This window comes from Scleropages formosus, chromosome 7 (assembly GCF_900964775.1).
Source record: "Scleropages formosus chromosome 7, fSclFor1.1, whole genome shotgun sequence".
Lineage (NCBI taxonomy): Eukaryota > Metazoa > Chordata > Actinopteri > Osteoglossiformes > Osteoglossidae > Scleropages > Scleropages formosus.
The window spans coordinates 19,763,299-19,778,542 of NC_041812.1; the positions used below are offsets into that span (position 1 = coordinate 19,763,299).

Sequence of the window (15,244 nt, forward strand, 5' to 3'; positions counted from 1 at the left end):
CTGGAGGCATCCATGTGATGGTGCCAAAAGGATATCATCATCCGCAAAAAGCAGAGACATCATTGTCCGGCCCCCACATAAAATGCCCTCCTGACCTTGGCTGTGCCTTGATATCCTGTCCATGAAAGCCACAAACAGGAGTTGGGGACAAGGCACAACCTTGGTGGAGTCCCACACCCACATTGAACACGCTTGACTTAATGCCAAGTATGTGGACACAGCTCTCGCTCCGTATGTACAGAGACCGAATGGCCAGGCACCCCATACTCCCTAAGCACCTCCCACAGAATTTCTTGGGGAACGTGGTCGTAGGCCTTCTCCAAGTCCAGAAAACACATGTAGACTGGATTAGCAAAGTCCTATGCCCCCTTAATTATCTGTGAGAGGGTAAAAAGCTGGTCTGCTGTTCCACTGCCAGGACGGAATCCGCGTTGTTCCTCTTCAATTTGAGGTTCAATTATCGGCCAGAGCCTCCTTTCTAGCACCCTGGCATAGACTTTCCCAGGGAGGCTAAGAAGTGTGATTACCCTGATAGTTGGCACACACTTTCTGGTTCCCTTCCTTAAAGATTGTGACCACCACCCCAACTTGCCAGTCCAAAGACACTGTCTCTGAGGTCCATGCAAAATTGCAGAGGTGAGTCAGTCATGACAGCCCCACAACATCCAGGGCCTTAAGCAGTTCTGGGTGAATGTCATCCATCCCTGGTGCTTTGCCACTTTGGAGCTTTCCAACTACCTCGGCGACTTCCACCAGGGGAAATGAACTCTGATACTCTGGAAGCCTCTGGCCCTGACTCCTGTAAGGGAGGTATATCTCTCTCGAGTTTAGGAGTTCATCAAAGTGTTCCTTCTACCGCCTGACAATGTCTTCATTTGAGGTCAGAGTTTCTCCACCTTTGCTGAGCACAGCTTGAGCAAAGCTCCTCCAACCCCCTCCTGAGCCGCCGGATGGTTCCCCAGAACCTCTTTGAGGCCAACCAAAAGTCATTTTCCACAGCCTCTTCAATCTCCTCCCGTGCTCTGGATTTTTCTTCTACAAGCACTCCAGATTTCCCAGTCATTGCCAACGTGAACATTGCAGTCCCCTAGCAGGACTGTGGAGCCTGTAGGTGGGGACCTTTCCAGAACCCCATCCACTCTTTTCCAAGAAGGTTAAATGCTCTGAACTGCTGTTTGGCGCATAAGCGCGCACATACAACAAAGTTTTCCTCCCTGCAACCTTAAGTTGCATTGAGGCGACTCTCTCGTCCGCCGGGACAAACTCCAGCTGTATGGCAGCCATCTGGGGGCTTCTGAGCATCCCCACACCTGCTCAGTGCCTCTCACCCTGTGCAACTCCTGAGTAGGAGAGAGACCACCCCCTATTGAGGAGTTTGGTTCCAGAGCCAACACTGTGAGTTGTTGTAGCTATGTAGGTCTAAAAACTGTCCTTATGTCTAGTGTTGTATGTTTATATTTATGCTTATTTATGCAGCACCGTGGTCCTGCGAGACACGCCATTTTGTCCCACTGTATGTCCACACATGTAGTGGAATGACAATAAAGCTCAACTCGACTCGAGTGGACGTGAGCTCAACTATATCTCGTTGGTATCTCTCCACCTCCTGCACCAGTTCCGGCTCCTTCTCCCCCCCAGTAAGGTTACATTCCACACGCAAAGAGTCAGTTTTTCCTGTAAAGGGCTGTGATGCCATGCGCCACCCTGTCCCCTCCTGCTGTCTGAGAGGCATGACCCTGACCCTAATGTTGAACCTTGTGGGTGGTGGGTCCACAAGGCCCCCTCATGTTGCCTCTTCGGGCTGAGCCTGTCGGGTTACGTGGGCTGCCCGGCCACCAGGAGCTTGCCTAGGAATGCTGCCCACAGGCCCGGCTCCGGGAGGAGGTCCTGATGATCCTATTCTGGACAGGGTGAACGTTGTCTTGTTCACATTTGCCATAGGGGTTTTTCAGTTTTACCTGGCCCCAGGTAAAACTGAATCAATATAGGTCAGTTGTAACAGGTTGCACTGGATAGTTTTTTGACGGTATTGTATGAAGGAAGTGACTCCAGGCATGCTGTGACTGGTAAGTACGCAGGTAGAATGAACATTGTGCGATATATTTCTCATTTAGCCTCACCCATTAAAGCAGGACCTGAAAGCACAAAGGCCTTCATATGCATCCTTTAGATGAGTTACGCTGAAATCTGTTTTGCATGAATCTCATTGATGACATTTTGTGCAGTATGCCCAGTTATATATGTAAAATGTTATTTATTAAATGTGGACATTTTAAAACGTACTCTATTTGTGTGACTTTGAGCCATTTCATTACAAATTTCCCCACTTGAATTTGTATTACTGCAGTAACTTATAAGTTTGTGGTAATTGCGGTCTGTAGCATTTTTTTTTTTTTTTTGGCTACTCAATTTTCTTTGAGACCCATCTTTGAAACTTCCAATGCATAAAGTGGGTGTTTTTGTGATCTACATGTCTGCATTGCAGAATGTGACAGTTTCCATCATAGGTGCAGTAGAAAAAAGCAGGTCTGGCAACCTACTGAGCCTTTGCTCTTGTGGATGCTGTCAAAAACTCTACAAGCCATCAGGAGCACTTCGCCCATCACGTCGACTACACTGAGATGATGGTTACAGGTCTGCTTCATTGTGTACTACGGAGGGGTGTATTGCAGTTGAGTTCATACAACACAACAGTTCCTGCCACTTTTTTCTGTATAAAAGATTGGAATATAAATGATGTGTAGAATGAATTTTTGTGCCAGTGCTAAGATATTGTAGCACAAAGTAAACTTTTGCCTGTTAGAAACATATTGGGTTTCTCTGGACTAACTATTCACCTGGAACACAACAAATTCCAACGTGCTCCATTCCGTCAGTTCGTGGTAAGAAAAATTTTTTACCAAGACAGACATTAACATGTAAGTGGAAGGAAGAAAACTTGAAACGTTTTTTTCTCTGCATATTATCTGTGTTGCTGTGCATTTTTGGGCAAATCTTTCCACAAGTTTGTTGCATAAGATTATTTAAATGTGAATTTCAAATGCTTGGGTTTGCCATCATTGTTGAGGCTTGCCTTTTTGTGGGAGGGGGACTTACTGGGAGAGTTGTTTGCTTTGGGAATTAAAAGCCTTTTGACACACAGCATACCGTGATGTTTGCTCTGAGGAGTGCAGCGTTTCCAGTAGGCAGGGAACAAATAGCACGGAACGTCTCCAGTAATGTCGATATGAAAACGTTCAACACCGGAGAGAGGTAAGAATACACTTTTGATAAGGGTTCATCTAGACTCAAGAAGACTGTTGACCCAAGTATGAGCAGAAAGGTGAACAGGGCATGTATAAAAAAAAAAAAAAAAAAAGTGATAGCTGGCTAGAGACGACCAAAATTTATGTAAGCCATCACATGACTGAACAGTTTACTAAAATTGGTTAAAAAAAGTTACAGGAATACAAGTAGTATATATCAGTAACCTATCCGGGAAAAAATATGAATGATATATTTTATGTTAATTGAAACTGATTTTTGTTATCTGGTATAAAGCAGAGATTATAGACAAAATGTTGTGCTTTTTAATATTCTGTAGTGAAAAGGTGAAAAATACAGTTTACTGAGAACATAGAAAACTGTACAATCGAACCTCATGTCTGTCGGCCTGAAGCTCTCGCACACACAGGCCGAAACCACTTCTCCCAAGCAAGGTCACGGCGAGCCTGGCCCTAACTCGGCAACACAAAGGCGCAAGGCTGGAGGGGGAGGGGACACACCCAGGGCAGGACGCCAGTCCATCACAAGGCACCCCAAGCAGGACTTGAACCGCAGACCCACCGGAGAGCAGGACCCTGCCAAGCCCACTGCACCACCGCACGGTATGGAAAGTTATCCACAAAAGTCTCAAGTTTCCCTCCACAGTGATTATCATGTGGTGGCCCAAAAAATTTGTTTACAAACTTTCGGTAAACAGTTTCCTGTGAGTTTAATAGAAAATATTTTGCGTGTGTTTACCCCAAATTCTGTGGGTTGCCAACCACAAATGTAGGACTTCCATGCCGAGTTTATATAGTTCATCAGCTGTATTACTATGTGGGTTTTATTTTGATTTTATAAACATTTCTTAGGTTGCAGATATTCTTTCAAAGAGACATCCCTCAATCACACAGGAACTCGGCCTGGATGTTTCCGGACTGTAGCATAGGCATGTTGCTGATTCACAGTTGCCCAGCAGTTTATTTTAAGCCCCGCCCCACTCCTGAAGTAGCCCTATAGCAGTGGCTTCCAGTTATGGTGATGTTGTGTATTTAACCTGCGCCCCGTGCGTAGTGCCTGTCAGACAAACACACCCCCCTCTCCGTTCACTGACATCGGGAGCCTCTGAAGCATTTGCTAGGAGCACAAAGGAGCGCCACCAGGCAAGTACACCTGAATAGTCATACATAACCTGTTTCTCCTGGGCCACTTTACCAACATTTGGCTCCACCGAAAATCCTGTTACCTCCTTGTTCCTGGTGTCCTCCTGAAGGTACCGTACAGTTTGGTGATACCAGAAGGGGCTGAATAGGGTAGCGCGTGTCAGTGCTGTGCCGTGCCGGGAGGCGTGTGTCCAAAGCGAAACGGTGTTCTTGTGAAACCCATCCAAGTGCTCTCTTTGAGCACACCACATGCATGATGGGTACTGTGGTACTATCCACAGATAAGCCTGCGTTTGAGTAAAAAGCTCAGGACTGTGTGCATTCCTCACTTTTCCAGTGGCTATTATCTCGGGAAGTGTTTAGACTGCCCTTTGAAGAAGAAATGTGTGTGTGTGTGTGTGTGTGTGTGTGTGTGTGCGCACTAGGTTGCGCTCCCTTCATGTTGTGGCTTTTGGAGACCACCGATCCTTGTGGTTGTTCTTTGTGACCCTCAATCATACATGATTGTGTTCCCACAGACTCCGAAGGACAGGAAAATTAGCTGATCACCAACACAATACACAAACCAAGGTGCATGTTATTTACACTAAACACCCCGCACGGGACCACTGCAATGGCTTCAAGTCAAGTGTCAGGTGCAGGACTGTGCCCCCAGGACCCCCTCCCGGTGGTCATCATTGGTGAGTGTCTAGATGAAGCAATGATTCCTGGGAACTATGATAATTATATTAAAACCACCATTCACAGTGCGAGTGATAAATTTAAATGGAAAAAAAAAAAAAGATCTAAACTAATGTGCCATGTAATGCCCAATGCTGTCACATGACAAAGGTTTACAGAGGCCAGCTGGTCAAGTATAAATGAATGACCAAAGTTCTAGGTGGCCCAGGTTGATGATTGACAGAGAGTGAAATAAATCTTACGCAAGAGAAAGGGGAACTGGATTATAGTAATACAGCACCTCTCCAACAAACATTGAGCATGTTGACATCACGTCAGAAAGCTGTTATGCATTTTTGTCACTCCCTGCTTTTTTTTTTTTTTGGGCAGGTTGTAAGCAGTATTACATTTTGTTTCACTCTGCAGTGAAACGGATCAATTGAAATAATTCAAACAAAATTCAGACAATTAAAAAAAAAAAAAAAATCTGTCACATAATATGTAAAGAAAAACCATTAAAATCCAAGTAATGGAAAAAAACATTCATAAGGTCACTTCAGGATAGTCCTCCAGGAAGATAAGAGGGTGACCACCAAGTTATTATAAATGCTAATAAAATGTTTAATAAGTAATTATATAGCAAATGAATCAATTCTAATGATTTTAATAGTATAATATCATGTATATGTATTTTATTTTCTATAAGTTACTAATACTACTATTATTAAAATTATAATAAAGAGAATAACCATGAATATTTAAATTATTTAAATTAATTAGTTATGATATACGTAACTATTAAATTTTGTGTGTACAACCCTCTGTTCTCATAAATTTGAATCTTTTTCAATGTTGTTCTGCACATTTTCTTCTATGAAACAAATAAAACATAGTCATGTTTAGGGACTTTGTGGTCATTTTGTATGTTCAGTTAGCTGAATGGTTGATAAAATGCCCAAATAATGTGTGTACTGCATTTTTTGTTATTGTTAATTGCTCTCAAGTCCATGTCAACTCTTGGCCACCACATATACTGTATACCTCACACCCACAATGTCTTGTTTTCAATTTATGTCCTCCAACTGAAATGAAGTGTATCAATGATAGCCGTACTTGAGTCCTTCTATCTGGTTGCTGGTTGTGATCTTCTTTTCTCTCCAACTTTTCCAAGCACTCCACAGCCCCATCACTTGTGCTTCTGATGGCTTCTCTGGCTTGATTTTATGTGATCCATTGCTTTTTTTTTCTCTTGCCATCCGTGGTGTCATTTTGCTGATTATACCTGTGTTTGTGCAATGTAACCCAGGCAATGGCCCCTCTGGAATCTGCCTGTCCTACCTTTTGTCTGGTCACAGACCCTACCTGAAGGAGAAGGTCTCCCACCCCAATCCTATCCTGCACCAGAAGGTACAGGAAATAGCGGGAGAACCTTTGCTGGAACAGGTATGTTGCTCCCATTTCGGCTGCAGTTTGCAAGATTTATTTTTTTAAGTGAAAATTCTCTCCTCTCCTGCTCTCTACCTCACCTGATATGTTCTGGACACGCTTCACAAAAGCTGAACAGCTTTCATTTTTTTCATCAGTGGGTCCAAACTGAGTGATCTAGGCAACTGCACCAAGCACTACTGTTATTGTTGCTTTACTGTTTGTGGGAGCAAAGCTCTGATGCTATATGCTCTGTGTTTTTATACGTATGTTTAGGTTAAAGTTAGTGTAACTGTTGAGTTGTAGATGATTGTTGACCTCTGTTGACCTCCCTGTGCAGAACTTGGAGTACCTCTCTGAAGGTCTGGAGGGACGCTCGCTCAGCCCTCTCAGCCTGCTGCTGGACGCGCTGCTCCGGCCGGAAGGGGACCTGGGTGGGACTGCAGAGTCACTGCTCACCTGGCGCAGGGACCCTGGTCAGCACCTTGCACACCTGGTCCTAGGTAAGGGGCCAATAGGAGGGGCCTGGCAGGTGAGACCTTCTTTTACTGTAGACTGTAATCAAAGCACCTTATTGGCGGTGGTTGTAGATTGTAGATGGCCCAAAATCAATTAGAAGCACAGTTTCCTCCAATATTTGAATTGCTTCAGTTTTTTATTTTCAGAATGTAGACTTTCTCAGTGGTCATTCTCAGTTCCAAGGTTTAGCCCTTTTAGTGACACGGTACTCCATGTGCTTCTAGGAACAGGTGTATCTCTAGTTTGTGTTTCATTCATCATTTATATCACTGATTAATGGTTATTGGCTCTCAGACTGACCAGTAAAGGAATTTTCTGAATGACCAAAATGTCACAGTCCTGAACCTGTGCACTTCTTCTCTTCCCCACTGAGATTATAGCTTTGTCTATCTAGAAACTTCCGAGAGGGGATAAGATGAAACTGCCCCCTTAACTTGTTGGGACATCTTTTAATTTTTTTTTTCCCTCAATAGAGCATGACTGCACCTCAATTTATACCGGGCTTTAACATGAAATGTGTAAAAAGAATGACCTAATCCTAACCCTAACAGCAGTCGCCCTTAGTGCACTTGCACAGATCACACAATTTAGACGTATAGCTCAAAAAAAATTTAAAAAAATGTTGGCCCAGCGTATTCGTGGGCACTGGCTGGGTGTGTCAAACAAAAATTTCATGTTAGTTATATAAGAGTCCCTATTACAGAAAGTCTCTTGGCTGTGAAAAAGCAAACATACCAGACCTGTTCTGTAATGTCTCCTCATATTTGCCAGCAATACTGTCTTAATGCTGCACAACTGATAATAAATGAAATCGAGAGAGATCGATTGTTCCATAATAATTCCGGCTAACGCCTGTTGTTTGCCATAGGTGGACTTTTTCTAAACAAAATTTCTTTTCTCTTCACCCTATAGCACCCAGATGAGGCTTTAACAAGCAGTCACTTATCTTCAAAAGGGGTTTATTAAAAAAATATTAATGATAAAACGCATCACATGGCTTCTGTATATGTGCTGCTGAGCCTTACGATATCGTTGTCATAAAACAACAATTTATCCAGTTTAAATGGTTTGATTTTGATATAATAAACACTTTTGTCTTACTCCAGGTTGAGCAATACTGCTTAGCATAAGTCATAGTGGTTTAAAGTTCTGTTAAGGGTGTTTATTTGTGGGGATACACTGTACTGTTTAGAAATTGTTGGAAAGATATATCTAGGAAACCTGGTGTTCTGTCTGTTGGACTTTATTCCCTGGAGCCTGTCCATGTCAGCACTGTATTTTTTGACTACTTTCTGCTGCTGTTGTCAGGAGGGCTCTAAACCAGCTCTTCTTCCATGTTTTTCCCCTACCTCCTCTTCCAGGCAATGGAGGGATCCATGGTCACACTCAGCCTGGGGGAGTGGATGGAGTTGCCAGACCTGTCCTTCAGGGACTGGATGATGAGAAGAGGAAGGCGAGTGGTACAAAAATTCTGCCTTCATTTTTTTCAAATTTACTGCATATGACTGACATTGATAAATACACATGCAGACTTACCAGCAATAAAGGCATTGTGTTTCAGGTACACTGCTGACTGTAAATTTCCCTTTGTGTGTGCGCTTGTGTGTGAGTGAGTGATTGTGTGAATACATTGCTATGGACTATCGTCCCGTCCAGGGTGTACTCCTCCTAGCCTAGTGTTCAGTGATTCTAGGACAGGCTCTGGAGCAGGCGTTACCCTGAAAGGACAAGCTGTTAGGGAAAGAGTGCGTCAGTGTTCCTACATACAAAAGAAGACAACATGTGTTTTTGCTTTGACAGGCAACTCAGAAACAACCGTGCGACCACCAGGGATGTGGCGCAGTACTACCAACACTATGTTCAGGCCAAGTCCCTGCAACAGAACTTCTGCAGCGGTATGTTGGTGACCTCTGTTAGATTGCTCTGGCGAGATGAGACCGGTGCCTGGAACACAGTGACGGAGTGGGGAATGGGGGCGGCGGACCCCTCCGGCATGCTGTTTGAGGTCCAGGGCGTGGAGGATGTGCAGGGCAGCAGGCAGAGGCCATTCCGTGTCTTTGCACGAACAGTCGTGTTGGCTACGGGGACGTATGACTGCCCTGCCCGGTTGGGCGTGGAGGGCGAGGACCTGCCCAATGTCTTTCACACCATCGGAGACCTGGAGAGGAAGCTGCAGGCCCGCCAACTCGGCCCGGACTCCGATCCTCTGCTGGTGGTGGGGGCAGGGTTGACGGCGGCGGATGCGGTGCTGCTGGCCCAGCGCAGCGGTGTTCCCATTGTCCACGCCTTCCGCCGTGCCGTGCATGACTCCACTCTCGTTTTCAACCAGCTGCCCGCCCTCATGTTCCCAGAATACCACAAGGTCCATGACATGATGGCCTGTCAGCCGCTCACATCCTCTGGGCCGTACCGCGGATACACCAGTCTGCCCTGTCACCGTGTGCTGTGTTTCCACCCTTCCGGAAAGATCACGCTGGAGGACTGTGGTGGCAAGGGGAGTAAAAGAGAGAGGCGTATCTTTGACATCTCCATGGCAATAGTGTTGATTGGTTCAAATCCAGACCTGTCCTTCCTGCCTGATGGTGGGCGTGGCCTGGCGCTCAATCCTTGCCAGCCTGTTAGCGCCAAACGGAACCCGCTGGACACGGACCCTTTCTCGTATGAGAGCACCCGGCAGCCCGGTCTGTACGCCCTGGGACCCCTCGCAGGGGACGGCTTTGTCAGATTCCTGCAGGGTGGGGCTCTGGGCGTCACCTCCTCCCTGATGAAGAAGCACTGTCAGCACAAGAGCCAACGAGTGACTCTGTAAGGACAGTGCTGTAAACAGGACAGCATAAAGGATAAACTGTTGGAACCTGAGCAGAGCTGGAACCATTTACCAAAACATTACAATTTTATATATCAAATAACCATTCCAGGATTTTATATATTTTTATATATTTACATTGACACAAGTGTTTTTACAAAGTCATTGAGTGCCTTTATGTTTAAAGGTTTACATTTTGTATCAACTTATTTCTCTTTTTGTGTTTTAAATTTGGTACTGCATGTGTTACTCCAGTGTAATTTATTAAATCAACTGCAAATATAGTGTAATGTTGTAAATATATAAATATCTGTTATAGCTCAGTGTTAGCTTTTGTTAAGTTTAAAAAACTAGGTTTGTATTAAACATATGATTTCTTTGTCAACAAACCTGCTTTTCTGATCAACCTGCTTTTCTTTCAAACCTGCTTTTTTTTCTGCAGTAGGGGATTTGATGTGTTGAACACAAAGAAAGTCATACTGTTAAAGCAAGAATGAGTTCTTGGAAGTAAACGTATTTTTTTTACTTGAATTTGCCTTTTCATCTGAGAAAAATAATTATAGCTCCTGCGGTAATTTTCATCTCATTTGCCAACAAGTGCATTGAAAGAAGTAATTTCATACACCCACCGTTTTTTTGATCCAAGTGCCACTTTTGCTGAGAGGTACATCGCTTTGGACAAAAGCATCTGCTAAATGAATAAATGTAAGTGATTAATTCAGTTCTCTTAGAATCATGAAAAATTTCACTCAGTCCCTGACTGGACAACCTACAAAAAGCTGCTTTCAGTTTTAAACTTGTGCCATGCTCCATCTTTGCAACGCCATTTTCTCCATTCATAGCAAATGTTTCCCTTTTTTCCATAGTCGATGGCGAGTTATGGCAAGTGTTTCTGTCAGTTATGACAGTCACTGCTGCCTTTGTGACTGAGAGCTGAAGTTATTGAGTAATTAATATACATCGAGTCCTGCTGTCAGAGGGTTTGCCTTCAGTCAGCTCCAAAGCAGCCAATAAAAATATCATACATTACACTCAGTCATTTATTGAAAAAACCCCGGGTAATGAACTCACTATCACTTAGTAAAATGAACACTGTAAATAGTACGGTTTCCGCATTGTAGAATGGATGACAAAACGATGAAGTCCCCGGAAGAAGCACTTCAATAAAGGAGGTTCAACACAACTCCTATATCTTCTTAATTATTTAAAATCGCAGATTTGTCAAAAATAACAAAATATTTGGAGCTTGCATAGAACTTGCAGGGGGGGGGGGAGGGGTGTGGTGGTGCGGTGAGTTTGACCGGGTCCTACTATGTGCTGGGTGTGGGGTTTGAGTCCTGCTTGGGGTGCCTTGGAAGAGTCTAGTGTCCCATCCTAGGTGTGCCCCATGCCCCTCTAGCCCTGCGCCCTCTGTTGTCGGGTTAGGCTCCAGCTTGCCGTGACCCTGCTTGGGACAAGTAGTTTCAGACAGTATGCTTGATGTTGAAAGTTTAAAAAAAAAAAAAAAAGAAAATTTCCTTTTTGCTTTTTGTATTATGGGGCTTTCATGCATTATAATCAACGCTATATAGAAATGATGTTAAAAATGATAGCATTTTTAAATAATTGTACCAGTTGCATCATACAAATGAAATAGTGCCATTTTTCTTACTGGAAACCTGTGTCTGCAGAAGGTTACAGGGCTGTCCTTGATTTCAATCTGTATTTTACTGTACCCCAGCCCTGGGGACTAAGAAATCAAACTACCCACGAAATAAAAGAGAATGATCTGCAGAAAAATACAAAAATAAAAAAAAAATACTGCATGTAATGCAAACATTGTATTTTTCTCTGAAATCTCTGCATTTTTGCATTTGAAATCACTAATTTTTACATAAACTCCTGAACTCTTAGAGGAAAGGACACATGAGTCATTCTCACTGAGAAAATGCAGAATGGACTTCTAAGGCTGCTCTAAATGGCAAGGCTTTTTAAACTGCTCCTGGGAGGGCTGAGACCAGCTTTTGCACCTTTTCACATCATTCTGTCAGAAGAACACCTCCCGCTGCTCAGTGATCAATTCTTAAACCGCACCTACGTCACACATGATGCAGATAAGAGACTGACCCGTAGCTAGCTAGGTAGGTAGTTTTTGGAAACAAGTGGGTACAGTTGAGCTTTTTAAGGAGGTGTTAAATATGTCCGTGAAGACAGTAGCCAGTTGCTCACCGCATGTTTTTAAAACTCGCCCTGAAATTCCGTCCGGACCAGCAGCTTTGCGGATGTTGACTCGCCTGAAAGTTTTTCTCACCTGTGCCACAAAGACGGTGAGACTGGCGGTATCACGTACTGTGGGGATTCGCAGCGGGGATCTTTGTTCTCGAACTCGAAGCGGCCATAAAACGCATTCAGTTTATCGGGGAGAGACGCAGAGACACCTGTCAATGACCGCCTCTATGGTTTATAATCTGTTCAAGTTTGGATTCCCTGCCGCAGCCTACGTGCATCTTGAGTGCAGTTAAACTCTGAAGAAGAACAAAGTGAGCTGCCTTAATGACTATCGCCCAGTTGCACTGACCCCCATTGCAATGAAATGCTTTGAGAGGCTGGTGCTGGGACACATTAAGGACACCATCCCAGACACTTTGGACCCACTGCTGTTTGCCTACCGCCACAACAGATCCATTGAAGTCACAATATCACACGCACTTCATACCATTCTGTCTCACCTGGATAATAAAAACTGCTATGCAAGGCTATTATTTGTGGACTATAGCTCAGCATTTAACACTGTCATCCCAACCAAGCTGATCCAGAAACTACTAGGGCTGGGACTGAGTGCCACATTGAGCAACTGGATCCTGGATTTCCTCACCAATAGACCCCAGCGTGTGTTGATTAGCAGTGATACCTCCTCCCCACTGATCCTCAACACTGGCACTCCACAGGGAAGTGTCCTGAGCCCAGTGCTATACTCCCTGTTCACACATGACTGTGTGGCCAGTCACAGCTCCAACACCATCATAAAGTTTGCTGACGATACCACCGTTGTGGGTCTGATCACCACCAACAGAGAGGAGGTGAGGCTCCTGGGGGAGTGGTGGCAGGACAACAACCTGTCTCTCAATGTCAGTAAAACTAAGGAGCTGGTGACTGACTTCAGGAAACAGGATACGGCTCATGCACCCATCTACATAGGAGCGGACGTTGTAGAGACGGTCAACAGCTTCATATTCCTCGGGGTCACCCTCACTGCCAAACTCGCATGGACTGAGCACACAGCATCAACCATCAAAAAGGCCCATCAACGTCTTCACTTCCTCAGGCGTCTGAAGAAAGCCAGGATGTCCACTACAGTCTTCACCACTTTCTACAGGTGTGCTGTGGAGTCCATCCTCACAGGGTGTATTACATCCTGGGGTGGCAGCTGCTCCATACAGGACAAGAAAGAAAGCCCTACAGAGGGTGGTCAAAACGGCTCAGGAAATCATCGGCACACAGCTACCAGCAGCCGAGGACACCTACGCCACACGCTGCCTCGCAAAGATGATGTGCATCACGAGAGATCGCAGTCACCCCGCACGGGCACTTTTCTCTTCCCTGCCATCCGCAAAACGGCTCAGGTCTATTCGAACCCGCACAGCTAGGTACAGGAACAGCTTTTACCCCGCTGCTGTAAGATTATACAACACTAACCAATGTGCCACCTTTTAGTAACTAGAGTTGGACTGGTCCTTGCAAGCACATTGGTAAATTACACTGCCACTTTAAGCATTCTCATTCTCATTCTCTCGTTCTAAGTTCTCTGACTGTCAGCTGGCATTATTGTTACTACTGTTACCATTATTTATTGCTATTGCTGTTGCACTACTCACTGTTGTTGTCATTGTTTTGTTTGTGCAGTATTTCTATTGTCTTTGTCCATAGTCTGTGGAGAAGCATTCAGGAAGATTTTCATGATACATGTACATGATGCTTGTATCTATGACAAGAAACTTGAAACCTGAATTTCATTAGTCTCAAAGAAAATTGCACAAGTGCATAAGGTGCTATTCTGAGAAAAATAAGAAAGACAACAGAGAGAACTATCCCATTCAGCTAGAGGTCAAGTTTCAACATGCTGATATGATGCGACATTGTTATTATTCATTTTTATGGACTAGCTGGGGTGTGGACGGAGACCCGACTCAACACCTAGTCAGTTTTCAGAATGCTCAGAAACATAGACTGAAATCTCAGTGGATTGATAATACAAGGATTTTTTTTTAATGGGACATTTGATGCTGCTATACCCTATTGCAGCACTCAGGTGGGTACGAGGTTTGGGGTGTGGCCAGGCAGGAAGTTGTGGTGGGCAGCTTTGGAATTTTGTTTACATTTATGTAGCAGACACTTTTGTCCAAAGTCACTTCCAATGAACTCTATGTAGTGTTACTAGCCCACACACCTTATTCACCAAGGTAACTTACACTGTTGGATACACTACTTACACTGGGTCACTCATCCATACATCAATGGAACACACTCTCTCTGTGTCACTCACACACTATGGGGAACCTGAACAGCATGTCTTTGGACTGTGGGAGGAAACCAGAGCACCCAGAGGAAACCCACACAGACAGGGGGAGAACATGCAAACTCCACACAGACTGAGCAGGGATCAAACCCACATCCTCTCACAGCACCCAAGCGCTGTGGGACAGCAGCACTACTCACTGTGCCACCCCGTTTATTCATCCCTCTCATTGTAGCCAAATACACAACGACAAACAATCTCTTAGAGCAAACAAAAACAGCAATGGCAACAAGGGATCAACAGAAACGAATAAGACTGACCGACCAGTGTTTGAACTAAAGTTAAGATTTTAGTACAGCACACTATGGCCCAACTAAAGCCTTCAAACCTGCCATCCTTTATACTCTCAGGAACAAAAAAACAGTGTTTCAGAGACTGATAAACTGCACCTACTAGCTGCTGTCCTTTTAATGAGCTGGTCCCAGGTGCAGTATATAATCTGTAAGAATGGGCAACCTGGATCCACAAGTAATAAAGGAAAAAATGTGAGTGACTCAAATGTTACAACAACCACTGCAAATTGATTTTAAAAAGAAAAAAATAAGTGCAACATATTAGCCCAGTATTTTAGTGAACTTTTCTCAAGTTGTTTTGGTAATTAGTTCTCATGTCCACATGTGTTGTCTAGCAAGATTCCTGCTATAGACCAAAGCAGTGCTTTTCCGGTGAAGTGGTGGCTAAACTGCCTTTAGTGTGTGTATGTGTGTGTGCGTGTGATGCTTTATACTCCGGGTAGTCTGGATTTTACTCCAGATCATCTTGATGACTTTGACTCTACATGATTCATGAAAAGGAAACTGCTGAAGGAACATCTACAGCTCTCATGAGTTTTGAGCGCTGGGTCTTTTTCAGAACACTGGGATATTAGACAGA

At 44.3% G+C, this 15,244-nt stretch overlaps 1 protein-coding gene across 1 annotated transcript; it reads left to right on the forward strand.

The window, feature by feature from the left end:
• The first annotated feature begins 4,931 nt into the window (after positions 1 to 4,931).
• Positions 4,932 to 9,881, forward strand: LOC108918960 (oxidative stress-induced growth inhibitor 1-like). Its single transcript, XM_018726609.2, has 5 exons — positions 4,932 to 5,086; positions 6,373 to 6,509; positions 6,832 to 7,023; positions 8,372 to 8,463; positions 8,811 to 9,881. Exons 1-5 carry the CDS (start codon positions 4,981 to 4,983, stop codon positions 9,817 to 9,819), a joined length of 1,536 nt encoding a protein of 511 aa, XP_018582125.2. The 5' UTR covers positions 4,932 to 4,980; the 3' UTR covers positions 9,820 to 9,881.
• Positions 9,882 to 15,244: the final 5,363 nt, after the last annotated feature.

Coding starts and splice junctions, on each gene's coding strand:
- LOC108918960 (XM_018726609.2), top strand. CDS start 4,981: ATGTTATTTACACTAAACACCCCGCACGGGACCACTGCAATGGCTTCA. Junction 5,087..6,372: donor CCTCCCGGTGGTCATCATTG/GTGAGTGTCTAG, acceptor AATGTAACCCAG/GCAATGGCCCCTCTGGAATC. Junction 6,510..6,831: donor GAGAACCTTTGCTGGAACAG/GTATGTTGCTCC, acceptor CTCCCTGTGCAG/AACTTGGAGTACCTCTCTGA.